Source organism: Pagrus pagrus, assembly GCF_965226575.1.
Source record: "Pagrus pagrus genome assembly, chromosome: 7".
Taxonomy (NCBI): Eukaryota; Metazoa; Chordata; class Actinopteri; order Spariformes; family Sparidae; genus Pagrus; species Pagrus pagrus.
Window position 1 is genome coordinate 7,240,911 of NC_140191.1, and position 19,998 is coordinate 7,260,908.

General features: G+C 40.5%; 1 protein-coding gene across 4 annotated transcripts in view; it reads left to right on the forward strand.

The window, feature by feature from the left end:
* Positions 1-3,497: 3,497 nt before the first annotated feature.
* The window catches only part of gramd1a (GRAM domain containing 1A), a 35,781-nt gene continuing 19,280 nt past the window's right edge, over positions 3,498-19,998 (forward strand). Inside the window, exons 1-7 of one of the 4 annotated variants that reach the window (XM_084357290.1) lie at positions 3,498-3,661; positions 6,190-7,339; positions 17,396-17,633; positions 18,575-18,595; positions 18,849-18,933; positions 19,105-19,208; positions 19,430-19,525. In XM_084357290.1, coding sequence (XP_084213416.1) covers positions 6,876-7,339; positions 17,396-17,633; positions 18,575-18,595; positions 18,849-18,933; positions 19,105-19,208; positions 19,430-19,525 — 1,008 coding nt within the window. In that variant the 5' untranslated portion in view covers positions 3,498-3,661; positions 6,190-6,875. Of the gene's footprint in view, positions 3,662-4,504; positions 4,918-6,189; positions 7,340-13,161; positions 13,546-17,395; positions 17,634-18,574; positions 18,596-18,848; positions 18,934-19,104; positions 19,209-19,429; positions 19,526-19,998 lie in introns of those variants that run through there. The other 3 variants (XM_084357291.1, XM_084357292.1, XM_084357293.1) reach the window with 3 other exon arrangements.

A 19,998-nucleotide genomic window follows, 5' to 3' on the forward strand; every position in this document is an offset into this window, starting at 1 on the left:
CCTCTGATTTACGAAGTTGGCTCAATGGAAGACGTTCTTTGTTTTATTCGTGTTGCATTACTGTAAAAGACTGTATATTTTAAAATGTTATGTTGGCTTTGGTTATGACATTTTCTTGCTTTAATATTATCATAAAAAAAAAAAGTCATACTGTTGTATATAGTGACTTTTATATCCATTCTTTAATAAAAAGGGAGCAGCAGGTCTGGCATGCAAAAACAAGAGCTGACATGTTTTGTTAAGCAAATCCTTTCAGACAAACAAGCTTACAGTGGCGCTTAAAGGGATAGCTATACATATGTTTGTTTAAATGCAATACGACTCTTCGTCTGTAAATAAATGCTCTGCTCTCCTGCCCCTCTCCACAGGTCAGAGGTCAGCTACAGAACCCCACTTAATCATACAAATGCAAGTTACATTTTATGGTCTGTTTCCTTGTCGGCTTCTTGGTTTTTCCCTTCATCCACCCCAATTATAATCTATTATCCCTGTACATTATGTAATTATGTGTGCTAAACTGACGATTGACATTCTTTGTTATTCCTTCTGTTTTATGAACCATACATGGTATTTGCATGAATTTGTAATTCTGTTATTTTCCTCTCGATATGAAGGTGTGTTGCTGTAAACTATGCTCATAAATAATAAATCAGTAAAACATTTACCCACTCATTTCACACACTTCCCTCTTGTTCAGATGATAAATCTAGAAAAGGCCACATTTTCCTCTCTTCTTATCGGTTTTGATCCGTCATCGAGGGTCTGACAGCCAATCAATACTAGTCAGTCCGTCAGAAAAACAAGGCAACTAAAGTCAAGGCTGACAAAACAGATGGTGACTGAAGGCCTCAACTTGCGCGCTGACCACAGCGACAAAGAACATCCACGTGGTCGCTACAGCCAGCGTGTTGACGTGATGAATGCAATGAGTTGTTTCCTTTTCTTTTTAAAGGGGAATGCCTTGTCACATGTCAGGTGGGATTAAACATGTCCCACGTTGAGGTCGTACAAACAAAAAAAGAGAAGGTATACAGTGTACAGGGGAAGATAGATAGGATATAAGCTGTGCTGTGCTGTATGTGTGTGTGTGTTTGTGTATTTTGGTTGCGTTTGAGGTCAGGGTTGTCGTCATGTGATGTAACCAGATGACACATTGAAGCATTGAGCTCTTGATAAGGGTCCTTGCCTCTTTTAACCTTGTGGCAGCCCGTGAATGATAATGACAATTAAAAAAAATCAGGCAGAGCAATCTTGAACATTACACACATGTGACGAAGAGAGGGTGAGAGAAAGACCTTGGGGTGACAGACACACGGGGGGGGACACTTCAAGGAAATGTTGACATATGATAAACCCTGTGTGAGTGTGTGTGTGTGTGCTGTGCTGTGTATATGGGGGTGGGCTGCAACGCTCTGTACACACGCATATACACAGTGAGTGACACACCTCCTTTCTAGCTCTGCTGGTGATGTTTTTTATTTTTAGCGCAGGTCGAGTTTCCAGTCCTGCGATTCAGCAGCCAGAGGCGCACAGCAACACAACTCCCTGTTTCCTGGAGCAGTTTCTCGCCGGGCTGCATATGTAACACAGACCTCGGCTCTCTGTTTTGAAGAGGAGCCACCGAAGTGTTGATTACAGGAGGCGGTCACAGGGGGTGAGAAGGCAGAGGATGCCTGGTAAAACCTATGGAGAATATGAAATTGCCAAGTCATTGTGATGCTGTGCCATTGAACTGAAAGGATAGAAAAGCAATTGCTGGCTGAAGATTGAAACTGAAAGACAGGTAAGGGCAAACTCATTACAGTTAAACGTGCAGATTTTCAGGATAGGCCTATATGTTGTTGAATATTTTATATTCCTTTAACAAAAAGTTAAATGATAACTCTGACTTTGTTTCCATCAGGGCTGTTAATGTATCCGTTTACAGCTCTGAAGTTTAGTTGTTTCAGACATCCGCCCTTGTGTGCATTTTAAAAAAAGTCTGGTGTATTGAGCGCTCAACAACATTATGGAAATAAGATTGAAACATGCAAATGAGATGAAAGTTGAAGTAGTACTTCCTACAGTACTACACTACAACAGTTGGGTTCTTTTCAGATATCCTTGATGTAACTTCATGTTGTTCAGACAATAAGTGTTTTTGTTTGTTTGTTTTTTTAACAAAAACAAACAAACATCTGAATTCTAGTCAGAATCTCAAATTCCAAATATCAAACTAAATTTTGCCGACTTTTGCATAAAATATATACTAGACATTTTGCTTATTTAATTTTGAGGTGACATTGCAGCCATTAAAATTATGGCCATCCTCAGTTTTAGTACATTTCTTAATGAAAGCATCACATAGAATAAAAGATGTGTATTGAACAAGCGGATACTTAATTAAAGGGACATTCAGGGTTCAGGAGGTTGAATCCACCAGAGCTTTAGGAAACTTTGATGGATAGTTTTCACATTCAACATATTTTCTATTAATCCTAAAAAATACATTTTTAAATGATTAAAAAATGAATCATGAATGAAAATAATCATTAGTTACATACATAAAACAGACAGAATTCAGTTTCTCTACATTATCTATGAGTATATTTTGAACCTACACTGCCCAGCCAGAGAGAAGAGTCCACACTAATATTTCGTTGGTCCACCTTCAGCTTTTATTACAGCACGCATTCTCCATGGCAACTTTTGATAAGCTTATGCAATGTCACAACATTTATTTCTGTCCAGAGTTGCATTAATTTTTCACCAAGATCTTGTATTGTTGATGGAGAGTCGGGCTGCTGCGTCAAGTCTTCTCCAGCACATCCAAAAGATTCTCAATGGGGTTAAGGTCTGGACTGTGTGGTGGCCAATCCATGTGATAAAATAATGTCTCATGCTCCCTGAACCACTCTCACAATTTGAGCCCAATGAATTGTGGCAATATCATCTTGGAATATGTCCGTGCCATCAGGGAAGAAGAAACCCATTGATGGAAAAACCTGGACATTCAGTATATTCAGGTAGTCAGCTGACCTCATTTTTTTTGGGCACATTACATTGCTGAACCTAGACCTGACCAACTGAAGCAACCACACATCCCATCACTCTGGAAAAGGGTAAATCCAGACTCATCAGACCACATTACCTTTTTCCATTGCTCCAGAGTCCAATCTTTATGCTCCCTAAATTGGAGCCTTTTTCCAATTAGCCTCAGCAATGTCCTTAGTTGTTTTCTTTGCTTGATGCAGGCTCATAATTTACCCCTTCTGAAACATCCTTTCCACGATCACAGGCTATGTCTTCCGACATGTCTGTTTAAGAAATGAGAAGCTTCTCACTGCATCAGTTAGGGTTAAATAACTTGTTGCCAGCTGAACCATATTAATCACTGCAGTAATTATCCAAAGGAAGGCCCTTACCCATTTGCTTAGTTAAATCCAGGTGGTGACTTTTTTTTTTTGGCCAGGCAGTGTATGTTCATCTGTCTGTTAATATCTGTACATTCATGCATCATTTTAACACAAAGTATCTTGTCAATGTGTGTTTTTTTTGTTGGTTTTCATCTTCAGACAAGGTGACCAGTCATTGGCCCTGTATGTGTCCTGCAGGAGAAGATATCCAGTCCTGTAATAGTTCATGAGAACATCTGAAGTGATGCTGCTGCAGGAGGCAAAGGGTGAGATGAACGTGCACCTTTGCCATACACACATACTGTCTTTTTGTTGCTGCTAAGTTCAATGATGATTGCCTTCATTATGTTTAAATTAATCTATGCTTAATAAATACTCACACACCCCACATGCAGTTTTACAGCAGTTTAGTGAGGTTACTGATACGTATTTGTTTACAAATGACTGCACTCAACCTTGTTAGCCACAAGGGGTCGCTATGCTTCTGTCCATTCATTTTGGTCATACAACACCTCCCTTCAAATTAACTCTGAAATGATGCCAAATCTGTGGTTTTACCTGTATTTGTTGGCCATGGTGCACTGAGAAAAACCTGCTATGGTGGTTTGTGCTACAAAAATCACCCTCGATCACTGCCTCATTTGTTTTCTCCGCAATAAAAACATCTTAATTGTAACAAAAGGCACAGCTAATACAGGCAAGGTGGTTATTTGTCTTAAGGTAATAGTGAGATTAAGGTTGATGAAGGTTAAAACGGATTGTCGATGGTTCTTGCTCGTCTCGTGTGAACACTCTTCTTCTTCTTCTTCTCTCGCCACATCCTCTGAACAGTTATTTTTCCGGACTGTACCACAAAGTTTGTAGTGGGGGTGTTCGTCTGCTTTTGCTGGTGGCTGTGTATGTTAAGTTGTGCATTACTATACGTAATTTAAAATGTCTCGAATTGTATTTCTTAGAAATATTGGTGTGTGTATGCCTTGTTCAAAATACGTAAGAGGGATAACACTTTTCTTGGTGAGACTTCTCGTAATCCCCCCCCTCCTGCGTGCTAAGTTAATCGGCCGACTGGCTGACTTCGTTCCTTTTCACTTTTCGACAATAAACTGAGTGTTACTTTACAACCAAGTTAGTCCGCTACTAATGCTAAGCTAACTCTGGTCGTTAGCTTTCACTTTAGTTTAGTAACGGTGTTGTATACCGGGGTGCTTTTTAAAGCGAAAATGGAAGGCGTCGGCGTACTAGTACTACTTTCTCCGCTGAAAATTAAAGCCTGCTAGCCAGATAGTCATCTTTTTGTGAGCTGTCGGCCTTCAGAGGTCGGGGGGGTAACGTTAGCTAAACTTGGTTAGCTGGCTAGAGGCTAACTGTTAGCTGAAGCCGGCAGATGCGTTGTTACGCTACTAAGCATGTTGATGTGTTCCTGTGAAAAAGTGGATTTTAACATTACTCCCCGCACCGTCGCTCGGCTTGTTTTCGAGGCCGAGCAGGATAACAGAAACGGAGGAAACTCATCCAATGGGAGGTAGGAGTTCCAGCTGAAGCCTCCCCAGGCTGCAGCTTTTGTCTGTGCAATGTTATTAAACGTCAGCCGATTTCTTTTCTGAAGAAGTTACCCTTTTGTCCTTGGGTGTTTAACCACACACAATATCATGTCAACAGGTATCAGTGGTTGTGCTGTGTTTCTCAAGTCAAAATGAACAGAGCAACAACAAAGTGGAGGGATAAACAATATATATAACGTACAGGCGGTTCCTGAACACTTGCATCACGCTGCTAACACATCAGTGTTGTGCATCTGAGAGGTCTGTGGTCTGTCTAGATATAGATGGATATATCCATGCTGGTTGGTGTGTAATGCTGTATGATGCTGATTCTAGATGGCATGGGTTTTTATGGCAAAAAGATCAAGCTTGTGTGGACCAAAGAGTGAAGGCTGCACGGGGGATTATGGTGGATTACTCTGGACAAACAAGTCTGTGCCAAGATTGTTCTTGTTCAAACAGATCACAGCAAATACTGTCAGACGTGCTCAGGCCCTTGCCTTGGAAGTGCCTGCTTTGAAGGCAAACAATGGAGTGACACACATACACAACCCTTCCCAGTTGGAGGACACATCTGCAGTATGTTTTCATGTAGTTATGACCTTGGTTGGTAGCCTATAGTGGCAATTAGACCTTGTAAATGTCTGTATAAAGTATGTATGTCCAAGCATGTTGTTTATGTCTGCTACAGTGTCTGGTAGGGGCTGTGTGAGAGTGTGTGTTTGTTCTTTCTGGGTAGTTTTAGGATCAGCTGTGGTTTTTGTAAGTAAAGATTTTGAAATGCTGGCATTTTGATTTTCTTGCAACAAACACAAGGCTAAAATTTCTCTTGGTGTCTGTTCCTGTCCACTGATTTGTGGCAGTCAGTCCTATGTTCACCCAGTTTTGGCGATTTCTGAGTCATTTGAAGGGAGAAAATCCTAATTAATGTTGCTGAAACAGTAAACAAGTCTCCAAACCTTGACAAAAGAATGCATGTAACATACACTACCCCACCATAAATAAATCCAATTGATCTGTCTTCTAACGGGAACAGTTCGTTGCAAAGCATCATCATATGATACCTCATATTCCCAGAACTGGCAGAGCAGAGCGTATCAAAGACCAGACAGAAATAGTCCGAGTCTTGCAATCATTTGTTTTCCTGGGAAGGTTTATAGATTTATACTCATGGAAAAAACATTTTAGAGAAGTGGTAGTCAGATGTAGGCAAGCCTTTTGAACGCAAAGTTTCTCCTCTTTTCACTCCTCAGGTAGCTACTTCCAGACACAGATCTGTCTTTGTGTGAGACTTCATCTCTTGCAAAGATGAGCCCGATAATACAAAGGCAGCCTTGAAGTCTGCCAATGGTGGCACGGAGGAAGAGTACTGAAGAAAGCGAGTGACACCGGACAGGAGGAAGGGGTGAAGCACATAAGCTAAACACAGACAAGGGGTGATAGAGCATTATATTCACTCTTTTCCTGCATATATACAGGCTGGACCAGTGGAAATGGATGGCTGACAAAGTAAGAAGGCCTGTGAAATTATCTGACAGGCTTCCTCCGAGCTTCATCACTCACTGCTGCATCGTTTTTGACAGTAAAGGAAGACCTGCACCACTGTTGCCTTGTGAACTTTTCTGTGGTCAACACCTTTTTTTTCTTGCCTAATGTGATGACACTACCTTAAGTTCACAGGAAATAATAGAAAACACTGAGTTATCTTGAATTCTGGGTAGTGTTGCTTAATAAATTGATCGTTATTTAGCAACACTAAGTTGAATTGCACAAAGAGAGTGCTTGATGTTTTCACACATCCTGTTTCTAAACCACACCAAACACGAGCGTGACAGGAACATCTTAGTCAGTCATGGGTCAACTCTAGAGATGCAACAGGTCGTTGTTGGTTTCCTTGACTTGACCGAAAGAGAAAATTAAGCCCTGGAAAGCGCCAAAGATGACTATGTCCTCTCCTGTGGGACCAGAAGCTATCACTCTGGCTCAGCCCATCCCCGTCCCAACGCTGACTGTCCTGCCGCCATCCTCAGATACAGAGTCCTGGTCCCGCTCACCTAGTCCCAGACCGTCACGCTCAAGCCGCCACAATCGATTCCATCGCAGCAGGACCCGAACCAGAAAACGAAACGAGGAAGAGCAAGGCTGCACTCCTAAGCGACAATGGGGTAAAAAAACACAAATTGTAATAGAAGAGACTGTGGCGAAGGGCAGACAACGGAGCCCCTCGCCCTCCCCCTCTGTGGCCAGTCAGGTGGAGGGGGACGAGCAAGGTCAGGACAGCCCTTCACAGGACCTCCTCCTGCCACCGTCTCGCTCCTGGTCTCGTAGTCCCTCTCCCAGCAGGCGCTCCCGTTGGTCCCTCAGGAGCCTGCTCAGCAGAGACTCTGACTGGGACAGCTGCAGGTTAGTGTGATGGATTCATCCCAAATCATCAGCCAGTGAGTTAAAAAAAATACGATTAAATATTTACTCTTTGTTTATTTAGTCCCTCATGAGCATGGGCCCAAACTTAAGTGTTTATCTTCATTCAGTCAGTTGACACTCTGCAAATGGGCTCACTTATCTTACAGCAAACGCTCCACATAAGGTTCAGTGGCTTAGAACAGAGCGTCTACACCGTCAGCATTATCTTTGACTGTCTCATGTGTATTCTGCTCTTACAGCTCGGTTAAACCTCAGCTAATTTGCATTCAGGCCTGCTGAGGCCAGATTTGCCTGCAATGACTGACTGGAAAGAGTAGCCTCTCATTTGTGCATGCTTGTGGATAATAAAAAGGCCTTACATCTGACAGATTTACGCTCAGTCGACTTTTCTCGAATGGCACACCAGGTCAACTATTTCGGAAGAGGGTGGAGTTAATTAGCTAATGGCTAAAACTAGTGAGGACAGATCATGCTGTTAAAATCCTGATTAAGTTGAGTGGATTCATCCTACACTGTGACGTCAAATAAAAAAGCAGGCCGACACTCAGATTGTAGAATATCCAGCAAGAAAGGGCCTCGCTAACCTGGATTTAAAACTAAGAAAACAGATATTCTACATCTGACCTGACAGTGATAGGTATTTTCAAGAACAGTGTAAGCTCTAAACAAGTTAAACAGCAAGGTTATGTGAACTGTAAACAAATAAAATGAGACCGCTGTTGTGGCAGCAAGGAAAAACAGAGCTCGGTCAGTCACAAGGAGCTGGAGGCGGGGTTCATGCGCCATTTATCCTTCCTCTGAAGCATGACATCACTTTCAGCCAATGGGAGAGTGCTGTTAGTCTGATGATGTCATGTGAGTCCAATCAGAGGATGTGCTGGGCAGCACTGCAGTGGGCTACAGAGGGCACGCAGAGGGTGATTCTCTCCTGTGCTCCATATGAACAGCTGCGTCCTTGTCTCCTTCATTTACACATCATTTTATTGACCCAGTTATGTTGTTTTGCTGGATGTCAGTGAAACTCATCCAGGTCTGAGTTATGACCCGTACAATAATGGTTTGACAAAGGCCTTTTACAGTGAAAGACATGTATTTCTAAAGCTTCAAAAGCAAGTAAAAGATTTAGGTTTAAACAATGTGAGGTGAATCCTAAAACTTTTTTTAGAATGAGGCTACAGCAAACAAATTTGAAGGGTTATATCAATTCAGATTAACTAGGGATGTGCACTATATCGATATTATGTTTTGATGGTTATATGAGACTGTATATCGTCTTGGATTTTTGGAAATCATTAAATCAAGATATGGCATTAGTGTTGTCTTCTCCTAGTACTTGTCTTTCTCCACTTAGTCATAATCTCCACATTACTGATGATTATCAAAAATCTCCCTGTGTTAATATTTTGGGAAAGTACTGATAGTCAATCCTACAATACTGTGGCAATATCAATATCAAGGTATTTTATTTTGTCACCCTGTTCAAGCATTTATGAAGTGCTGTTACAGAGATTTCAAAATATTGAGATACATATCCTGTATTGCGATATAACCTAAAAATAATAAACATTATTTTGACGCCATAAAATAAATGAATAACTATTCTTACAAATGTTGATGAAGGTTCTCAGTCATCCAGGTCATGGTAAATCTAGGTGCTGTATCGTAGGCAACTGGACCTGTCTTTCTTACAAAACAAATGCGTTCTTCACCACACTGAAGAAATTCCTAGTTGACTTGTCGAAGTGTTTGTTCAGCATGACAAACTCCACGAACACAATTGATTTGCCAAACAGTTTGGGCAAGGCTGTAACATCTGCTTCAAATCTCATGTTATGGTGTTGGTCTGAAAGGTGTCAAAGTCTGAATGGAGTGGATATGCTGCAGTCTATCCTGATAATACCCCAAAAGTTGACCTGCACATTTCATTGCAATAATATCAAAATCACAGAAGAAGCAATATTTTGCTAAAGGTAAAATGTGTGACAAAGGTGTAAGAAAACAGCTTTGTTTGGTGCAGACCCCCAAAATGTCACAGCATCATGATTTTACCTGTCAAAATAATCGCAGTATGATTTCTTTTTTTCCCCCATGTCATGCAGCCTGACCTTTAAGGCCTGCTAAGAAGTCTTCTTAGATATATAGCAACTTACTCCCTCACTCAGTCTTCATCCAGAGTGAGTGTCCAGTGGACATGACTCAAGGGAGATGGATCAGTGAAAGTATTCAGGGAGATTGCCAAAGATCAGAGATGCTATACTTTTGTGGCTGTAGCTCCTAAACAAATGTCTAAAACAATTTTCCTGCAAATGTAGTAGTCTTTTTTACCTTTCAGCTTCCACCTAGGGCAGTTGAGGGATTTTAATGATGACATCTTGTTTTATTAGACCAAAATATCTCTCTTGACCTTGGCAAGAGGTGACAAATCTGCCAGTGCTTAGAGGACAAGGCCTGGTGAAAATAATGTGATGGCAGTTGCTGGAGCTGGGAGTATGCAGGGGATAAGTGATCTGCAGAGTTTATATGTCGATTGTTTTCTTCATAGAACGCAGGTCAATAAAGGCATAAATAAATAACGACGTCTGATGGATCCTTTATGGTTTAAAGCTTCTCCTTTTCTGACTTCACTACTTGTTCCCAGCCTTTGAATGTTGTAGTTGAAAGAGTTTATTGGGGACAAATTTATACTTTTCATTGGCCTTTTAAATGTCTCAGTCACCAGATAAGTGAATGTAAAGCTGCCTTCAGTTTCTCTGCACAACTAGGTCAAATGCATTTTCTACAGTACAGCTGAAGGGCAAGTTCACATTACAGAGAGAAATTGTTCTTAAAAAAACATGTTAAATTGTCATAATATCAAACGATCACATGATAAGCTTTATAAATTTGCAGAATCCTAATCTGAAGTTCTGATCTCTTATCATGTCTTTGATCTTAAATGTTTCCTGTTTCAGTCGTGACAGAGTAGGACAGTTTTAGGACTAGTATGAAGAGGGTAGGAGGACATATGTTGAAAGGATTGTAGATGACTTGATTGAAATGGTCTGGGCCATTCTGACTTGTTATTGAAGACACAACACCTTTTCATATGCAGGGTACTCAATGCAACTGTGTAATCAATCAGCATAAAGGTCAAGTATTGAGCAGTTGTCTTCATTTGTTCACTCTTGTATAATACATATAGTTGTATACATTCACATTCTGTACAAATGTACACACATATTGTCAGAAACACCCGGCTTAACCTAGAAAGTTTAGTTTTTCTTTAAAATATGTAAGCTAAATTGATATATTTATAATCTTTAGTACACAATGACCAGCTGACTGATTGTGATTGATTGTAACTGTGACCTCTCTCTTTGTGTAACACCATATTAGTGAAGCTTTGTGACTTTTCCTGGTTTGCATAGCCTGCATTCAGTTTGTCTGTTCACATGTACTCAATCTAATTATTGATCCACTTTTGACAGTTGTTCTGTTCCTTCCACTGTTCCTGGTCTGGTATCCAGCACAGTTGTATCTACTTTGGATCCATTGGATCCAAAAATCAGCTTTTATAGTAATACTTACTGGTTTGTGTACCCTAGACTCTTTGGATTTCACACCACATGTATGCCAGAAGCTCCTAATTAGCCCAAAGACATCGATTTGCATTGTCAAAGAAGTAAACTTGCACTCCTTTGCTTTCTCATGCTCTGTTGAGATAGGAGATATTCTGTTGGCAGGAAGTAGCACATTAACATCTTGTCTTAAATACCCACATCCTGTACATTTTCTCAGCTGTTCTTCTACGCTGTCTCTTTTCTCGCCCCTTTCTCAAAGCCCACCCCAGCCCATGAAACTCAGACATTGCTGTGGGCCATTGGTGAACCTCAGGAAAGCAGATTAAACAGAGGGCGACAGAATGGTGGAGATGTGGGCCTGGCTCAGCCCAACGTGGATTATGATGTGGACTCTAATCCAGAGGGATGGACAGCGAGATTGAGGGTTAAGGGATTGCATGGGCTCTGGGCTTTGGCCAGGTGGATTCACTACAGGCAGCCATGGTCTCTATTTACAATGCTACTCATGTTTTTAGCCTGTTTTGTTTAGTAGGCGATGTGATGCTATACTTAAAGGAGTATTTTAGTGCTGCACAGATGGCCCTTGCGTAAAACTGGGTTATGCAGTGGTTCAGTTGGTTGCTCAAGAGGTAGAAAACCACTGATGGTTGACACGCTGCAAGTTGAGCAGTGTTTGGTCCGTTTTGAAACCGGAAATGGTACATCAACCAGTTACTAAAAAGTATGTAGTGTGGTGATACAAAGCTGGTTAAAGATCAGCAAAGTTTCAAATGAAGACTGTTTAAAGGCCTCCATCTGATAGTGTGAAAGTATTTATCCCCTAACCTAACTTTCTTGATGGACTGTTGGCCTAAAATTTGTCAGTGGCAGTTTCCAAGATGCAAAAGTGATGTCTTTTAAATTGTTTGTTTTGTTTGACCAGCAATCCAAAATTTTATTACAGAAAAACATTTAAATACAAATTTTTATTAAAAATTTACTATAATAGAGGACAAAGAAAGAAAACAAGTAATCAAATTTGAGAAGTCCGAAGCATTATATTTTTGCCACTTTTGCTCAAAAATGACACACACCATGCGTTGATGGAAATAGCTTGATTAATCCACAAATCGTTTACTCGTGAGGTTGATCAATTCAACATTTAAAACACGTAGTACTTGTGTTGTTGGAAATGCTTCAGATGAGGGTTAATGATTAACTGTTTAATCACTGTCAAGAATTTAACCAATTGGAAATGTATTAACAGACTATCAGTTGGGCACAAATACCTTAAAACGTACCTGGTTACAAATTACAAACACTTTATTATTAAATATATCAAAATAAAATGCAAAATACTGGTATGCGATACAAACTGATATGAATACATTTTAACCATTTAGTAGCATTGTTAGGCCAGTTATTGAATAGTGACAGACGAGAGCTATGCAACCATACAGTTAGCGGACGTATTTGCCGACTCTGCCTGTGCATCACATTCTGCTGATAATGTTAGATAATTTTAAGTGTTTTAAAGGTGCAATATGTAAGAATTTTAGTTTACAAACTTAAAAAATAAGCTTAAATTAATAACAGAACGTGAGCAACAGGAGTTTTGGCGTTATGTCATTGTTTTGCAGAGAATCTCTACCGAAGTTAGCATGCTAACCAGCTAGCCCCGGCCCATTCATTCTCGTAAGAGTTCCTAGTCCGGACCACTAGCTGCATGGCTAACTGAGCTAACTAGCTAATGGCAGCTACAGTTATTTGTTTTAAGTATGAATTTAAAAGTTGGCCAATTGTTTTGGCCAACTTGCACCTTTAACTCCGAATGTAGCCTACTCTAAATTTTACATAAAACATAGATCATGTCAGTGGTTTAAACGGGTTTCTAATGGAAAAACGTACAACATATTTAATTTGTTATTATTGTCTCCGCTGAATAAATAAATGTGCATCCCTGCTTCAGATCCGGAATGAATGGGAGTAATGAAGAAGCTAGTTTTACTAACAGAAGAAGCACAGAGAGCCTGCAGAAGTCAGTAGTTCACATGTGGAAGAAGGCATTCATCACAAAGACAACGCTTAGTAAATGTTGAAGGTACTGGACCCTCTGAATTCAGATAAAACCCCTCAGTTTTGACTCTTCCTTATCCGTATCGTTGCCCCCCACTTCAGCACCACCTCACTGTAAAGAAAGCAAGGCCTCACTCAGCACATGGAGCCGACTCCTCCCTCCTCCATCCTCCACCTCCCTCCTCCCTACTCCCTAGTTGCAAAGGGGATTACGGATGGACGCAGAGACTGCAGCCCGTTACCGGGTCCTGCAAGCGGCATAGGGAGCAGCGGTCCGTCCGGTACCTGGGTGTGAGGCGCAGGGGGCGTCGGCCACGATGGGAAATTAACATCCTACCGCGGGACGGTGGACGGCGGACGATGGACGCATTTCTCCCCCCCGAGCGAAGCGACGAAAACGAGGCAGAATAGCGGACATACACCCCTGTAGCGTCTGGCTCGCTTTAGCTGCACAGACACACACACACACACACACACCGGTGCCATATTGATACAACCGTGAACAGCAACGTGTGTGTGTGTGTTTTTGTGGATATCGGTTGGATCGTAAACGCCTCATGACATGTTCGAGTAAGTGAAATCAAAGAGTCTCTTCTCGTGTGATGAATAGCTCATGCTATGCAGTAATCTGTCTGTGCTGCTGCTCATGTACCGTTCATGGAGGTTTGGTGTGGTCAAATGAGTCACAGCTTGCAAATCCCACTGATCATATGGGTGGGACAAGGCGTAGTTTATGTCAAAGCACAGGTGTGCAGTCTCCACAGTGTGTTAGCAGTGTAAACACAAAGCTAACGGTGTGTTTATGTTCGTCCTGTCGGTGCTCAGTCGGTCACAGTCTCATCTTGTTTCACTGATCATAACAGCCTGCATCATCCCCCCCCACCCCCCACAGTCCAGTCCTTCTTATCTATAACGACTTGTGTAATTCCTCATGACGACTGATGTTTCTTATATGTTTGTCCGGTCACAGTAATGTTCCCGAGTGGATTGTTTTGGTTAGCCTGTATATGCTAGCTGCCCATTAGCTGGTCCGTGTACGCTTCAGTGACTGGACTCAGAGGAGGACAGTATTAAGGTTAATTACACCGGAGAGATAGCTGAAGGTTTGTGTTGTGCCTGGTTTGTACACTGGGGCTGACACAGATACTCATCACTCGGTGTCCTGACCGCACACAAGCCCGTTTACCATGACATTCCTGTTGTGCAGGTACATTTTAGATGATCATAACATTATTTCTCCTCCTCAAAATTGTGTTCTCAGCAGTCAGAATATGAATTTATGATATCCACAATAACATTCTTACTAGTAGAAATGGTCTATCATGATATCAGACTTTATAAACTGTAAAGATGCACTATGTAGTTTTGGAAAAGAAATTCAGAAAACTCAAAAAGTATTTACATTATTTATAAGGTGACAATACAAGCTCAGAATTATTTACTTTTTTCATAACTGAATAAACGAGCTGCTCTCAGAGGAAAATAAGGTCACAGAAACAATGTTTGAAGCTAGAAAAAGGTGGCAGGGTCCGCCAAATATAAACAGAGCAAAAAGTAATTAAATTGTGTGTTGTGTTATTCAGTCACAAAAACAGAGACAGTTTGTTTATTTAGTTTGTGTAGGCGTGAAAGTCGATCAGTGCACCTTTTAAATATACTTATCAATACTGAATTTAGGTTATCAAAAATCCTCAAAAATTACAAGTGACCATTTTAACATTTAATAGCTAGACTGGATATATATTGCAGATATTCATAATTCAATTCTTCCTAGTCAGTGATGGAATCTAACTAAATACATTTACTCAAGTACTGTATTTAAGTACAATTTTGAGGTATCTGCCCTTTACTTGAGTATTTCCATTTAATGCTAGTTAATACTTCAACATTGTTGTTTATCTTTATATCTTGCATCAGAGCCAAAGTACCACATTTTTGTATTTATTTAATTTTATTGGCAATCGGATAAATCCATTAAAAAAAAAAACCCTGTTGATGCAGATAATTTGAAAAATGGCGATAATCAGCCAACTTGATAATAGATCGATCCATATTAAACAGGATATGCATGCATACATGTAAATAAACAGTATGTAGGATTTACTTATACCACGTCTTGGTACTTTTTACAACTTTTCCTAGTCAAAAAGAACATTTTATATATCTACAATAACATTCGTCCTGGACAAATGCGCTCAGTTTTTACATTCACCTAATATTGACAGCAAAGTCACCTATTATTAGCCCCACATGAGGCACTTAAAAGATTATATTTATTCAACCCAGAGAGAAACTATCAGATTAAGTTATTAGGTGCAAATATTTACCCATTGAACAGATTATCAAAGGTACTTTAGACCACCCTTCTCACTCTGATTAAAAACTCATTTAGATTGGCTGGATTGAATCAGTCTCTTCTGGTTGATTTGGTTACATGACTGATAACAGCAGCAAAGTCTTGAACCCAAGCTGTTCTCATGACATTTTTTAAAGTCTTTCCTTTTATCAACCAAATACAGGTTAAAGTCTACTTCTCCAGAGAGACCAGGCCAAGAGAGCAGCATGATAACATTCTTATAAAAAAGTATGGACAGTATAAAGTGAAAATGCATAAAAATATGAGTTTCCAAAACATCTAAATTACAGTAAAAACAGTAGATTTAGAAGAGAGTGCAATGCATTCAACAGCAAAAATGAGTTCTGATGATTTAAAGTCCTGGCAGTTAAAGAACTGGCAGTCTAAAAACAGTTTAAAATCCATTTTTCCCATCCTGACACTACTCAGGCCAGTTTAGACTCAAACTGGGATGGCGAGAGAAAAGTGAGTGCTAGATGTAAGGAATAAAGAAGTAAAACAGCTAGCAATGGTTAACGTGGGGATAGTTTGAGGAAAGAGGTGGTCTGGTGTATGGAGAGCACAGCTCAAATGGAGAAAGTGAAGTGTTGAATTCTTGGTTTCATTAATGAAATTACTGTAGCCCAGAAGGAGCCACTGCAGAGTGGGTGAGCAGAACATTCATCAAGTTGGAGGCAAACTTAAGTGGAGCTGATTCATGATTTCTGCTCAGGATAATGGGATGGACGACGGTAGATAGCGGTGTGTGTATGTTTTAAAGACCGAGGCACATTAGTTGATGGATGGTAAAGGTCGCGGTTGTTTTACTTGCAGAGGAATGAGGTGCAACCGTGGAAGCTGTGTTGTGGTGTAAATATAGTCATTTTCACGGGTCACTGACCTGAACATTAGATGTAAATGTTTTGGCAGCAGTATTACAGCTATGATGAAGACAGCAGAGGCTGAGCCATGTCAGAAACATTAAACTGTGTTTTAAGTGCATTAGAGCCCAACAGATATACTGGTTGGCTGGTAGTATCAGCCGATATTGGCACATCACAGATTTGTTGGTATCTGCATGAATCTACTAGTTACTAGCTGTTTTTCAGATTCAGATTATTCATTGTCGACAGGCTATTATTTGTGACGTGTAACCAATCAGACATTGAGTGTGGCTGCAGAAAAACGCTCGGTTCCACATTAGTGCATTAAATTGATTTATTTTATCTTCAATCGGACACTTTTTAGACAATCTAGTTTAATATTAATCTGTAAAATATCCTCCATCCATTATAAATCGTTTGATAACCACATTTGAGGAACCATCGTGAAAAATGTGTGTATATCTACAGATTTATATCAGGATTTTTTTACTCCCTAATATTGGTATCTGCATCGGCCCCAAAAATCAGTATCAGTCGGGCTCTAAAGTGTATAGTATATAGAATTTAAAGTATTGTCAATGGCAATTATAAGTGAAGGGTTGTCTTGAAATTGCCTATTTAGAGTAGTCAGTTATCATAGATGTTGATTTCTGTCAGTCCTGTCAGCTAATCGTTTAAGCCCTGACCTCACTGTTCTTCACTCTCATGACAACTGTGAAGCCTTTACTGTATGTCTGTGTCTAATGTGGCTCTTAAGTCTTCAAGTAAGTGCATGTCTGTCTTTGCTCAATCCCAACAGAAGAAGACCTACTTTAAAAATTTGTATTCTGTAATTTAAGCACAAACTCTATGTTGGTAGTGTATTATTCTAAAAACATCTGCAGGTCCTGTGTTTTATAGTCACTTGTCTTGATTGGACAGTCTTAAGACCTCTTCAATTTCAAATACCTTACTGTCTGGTTGCTGTACAAGTCAAAATCAGTTCAGCTGATAACACTCACGGCCTTACATGGCCTTTCTTTGGTCTTCAATAGGCAGTCTGAGCTGGCATGCTATTATCAAAAAGGAAATGCCCGCAGCTGTTTTTATCATAGCATGACATTAAAAGCATTACAGAGCAAAGTCTTGTGATAAAATATGTACGAGTTTCCTCTACTCTCCCTTGAGCTAAATCCCCTTCTGTGTCTTTTTTTGTCTCCAGTACGGCCAGTAACTCTCCACGCAGCACCCCCGGCAGCTCTCCCTCCCTGCGGCGCAGGGTCCTTGGGGGTGGCAGGGCAAGTGAGAGCGAGGGAGGAGGAGGAGGAGGAGGAGAGAAGAGTGGTGGTGGTGGTGGTGGAGGAGGAGGTGCAGATAGTCCCCTGCCCTCCATACCCTCTGCCTCCTCCCTCACATCTGCCTATCCACTTGCTTCTCGCCACTTCAGCCGCAATGCCAAGGTAATACAGAATATCCACTGATCAAGGTGATATGTTGGAGATTGGTGTAAAGCTTAAATCCTAAAAGTAGTGCAGCTGAGAGGTCTGTAGATGTGCTTATACGAAGATCTTCAGAGTTGCTGATCAATGAGGAGGCAGTGAAATGATAACAATGTGTCAACCTACAACCTGGAACACAACAGCATAACGTTATCCCAGCATTAGAGATTCTCACCCTATGCGTGACATCAGAGGAAAATGGCTGCTGTGTAAATACGGTCTATTCTGACTGAATTTTCAATCCATCTTACCTTTCAACGGCATTTTCATTTGGACTTTTGAAAGAAAATAATTATAGATAAGAAGCTTTAATACCAAAACTGTTTCTGCGTGGGGGGAAATGTTTCCAACTTCTACACCAGTAAACTGTCACCTACACCAGATAGTATCTTGAGTGAATGTAAATGTTTGTTTTCTATTTTTGTCACCTTCCTTTTTAGCAATGTGAGCCGTTACAATGTTGACTGTTTCCGTCAACAGACTGTACTTTGTTTGCATGTTTGCCCTGAGTAAATTTACTCAGACAGTGTTTGTAGTATTGTGCGCCTGAGGTTTTTGTTTTAGCTTTCACATCTTATTTTCGTTTGATTGTTTTGAAAAGAACAGCTTGTTATACTGTTGACTGTTCAATACAGCTGGTCTGTGTACGGTTTTAAAATGGAGAAGTGATGATGGTTTTGTCATCTCTGAAAACTGCAAGACCTCAAGGTTACATAAAACGGGCTTAGTCTGAGTACTGGCAGAATCACATGCATGCACATATAGAAGTGGAATACTTTACCAAAACCATGTATGTTGATAGATTTTCTGTACCTGTATAACCAGTTTGCATTGCGACCTTTTTATTGTTAGAAAAATTGGAGTACTGTTCACTTCTAAATATGCTGTTCTTCTCTTCACAGAAAATGCAGAGCTGGTACAATGTAAGTACACACTAACAGCCCCTCATTAGGTATCCCTAGGGTACTTGACTTGCGGATGTATGCCTTTGAGTTCCATGCGGGTGGAAGTAGTTGACATAGTAAAATGCTGATCATTGGTGCTGGAAGAACTGTAGTGTTTACTTACTTTACTACTTCAAATGATCCTAGTCTAGCCCAAGGTTATCAACTGTTGTACAGGTCTGTTTGTGAGGCAGAGTACCATGTTCTCCTTTTTCTTTCCCGTCAACCTCAGGTCCTCAGTCCTACATACAAACAGCGGAACGAGGATTTCCGTAAACTCTTTAAGAAACTTCCTGACACAGAACGACTTATAGTGGGTGAGTTATGCATCAGAGATGGCATATGACAAACTCTTTGTGAGGTTAGCTACGCCTGTGTCGCCACACACTCGAGAAGAATACTTATGTGAATTATTGAAATGATTGCTGTTTACAAGCAGGTGTCTCTCCGTCAAATAACCTGTTTTCTGTTCCTGTTTCTCTCCTCAGACTACTCGTGTGCTCTCCAGAAGGACATACTGCTTCAGGGCCGCCTTTATCTGTCGGAGAATTGGCTCTGTTTCTACAGTAACATCTTCCGCTGGGAAACCACTGTAAGTCATGCACACACTGTGTACACATTTGCACACGCACAGTCAAACACATGTCTGTTGTAACCTGGTTAATGTCGCACCTGCAGTAAGATAAGAAGTCCTTTTACTGCACTTGTTTGCTGATCAATATAGATAAGCTCAGGGCCTTGGTGAGATAAGCGTATCGCACTCATATATACACACTGAAGCATACGCGTTGTGAATCTCTGTCCTCTATTCAGATCACTATCCTGCTGAAAGACGTGACCTCTATGACCAAGGAGAAGACTGCAAAGCTCATCCCGAATGCCATCCAGATCAGCACTGACAATGAGAAGGTCAGACCCAAGTTAAAGGGAAAAATTCAGCAAAAAATAAAAATCCAGTCATTACATTAGTCATTATGTCACCATGCTGATGGAAAGTCAGGTGAAGTTTCATAGTCCACAAAACATTTCTGGAGCTTAACAGCAAAGCAGCGTTGCAGCATTCTCCTAAACAACTGAAATAGCTGGGGACTTGAAAATTAAAATAAAAAAAATGTATTTGATGTGATGTACAACGAAACTATCGGCATGGGGGTGAGACGGTAATGACTGAATTTTCATTTTCAAGCAAACTGTTCCTTTGAGACATTTAATATTAGTTTATTATTCCAAAAACATATTTCTGTAGTGAATGAACACATTCTCTATCCTTTATTTATGTTATGTTATGTTATGTTTATGTTAACTGCTCCTACAAAAGCAAAAAGTGTTAGCTGTTGATACTGTTTTACTGTACTTGAAATGATCCTTTTTAGCCAGTGAAG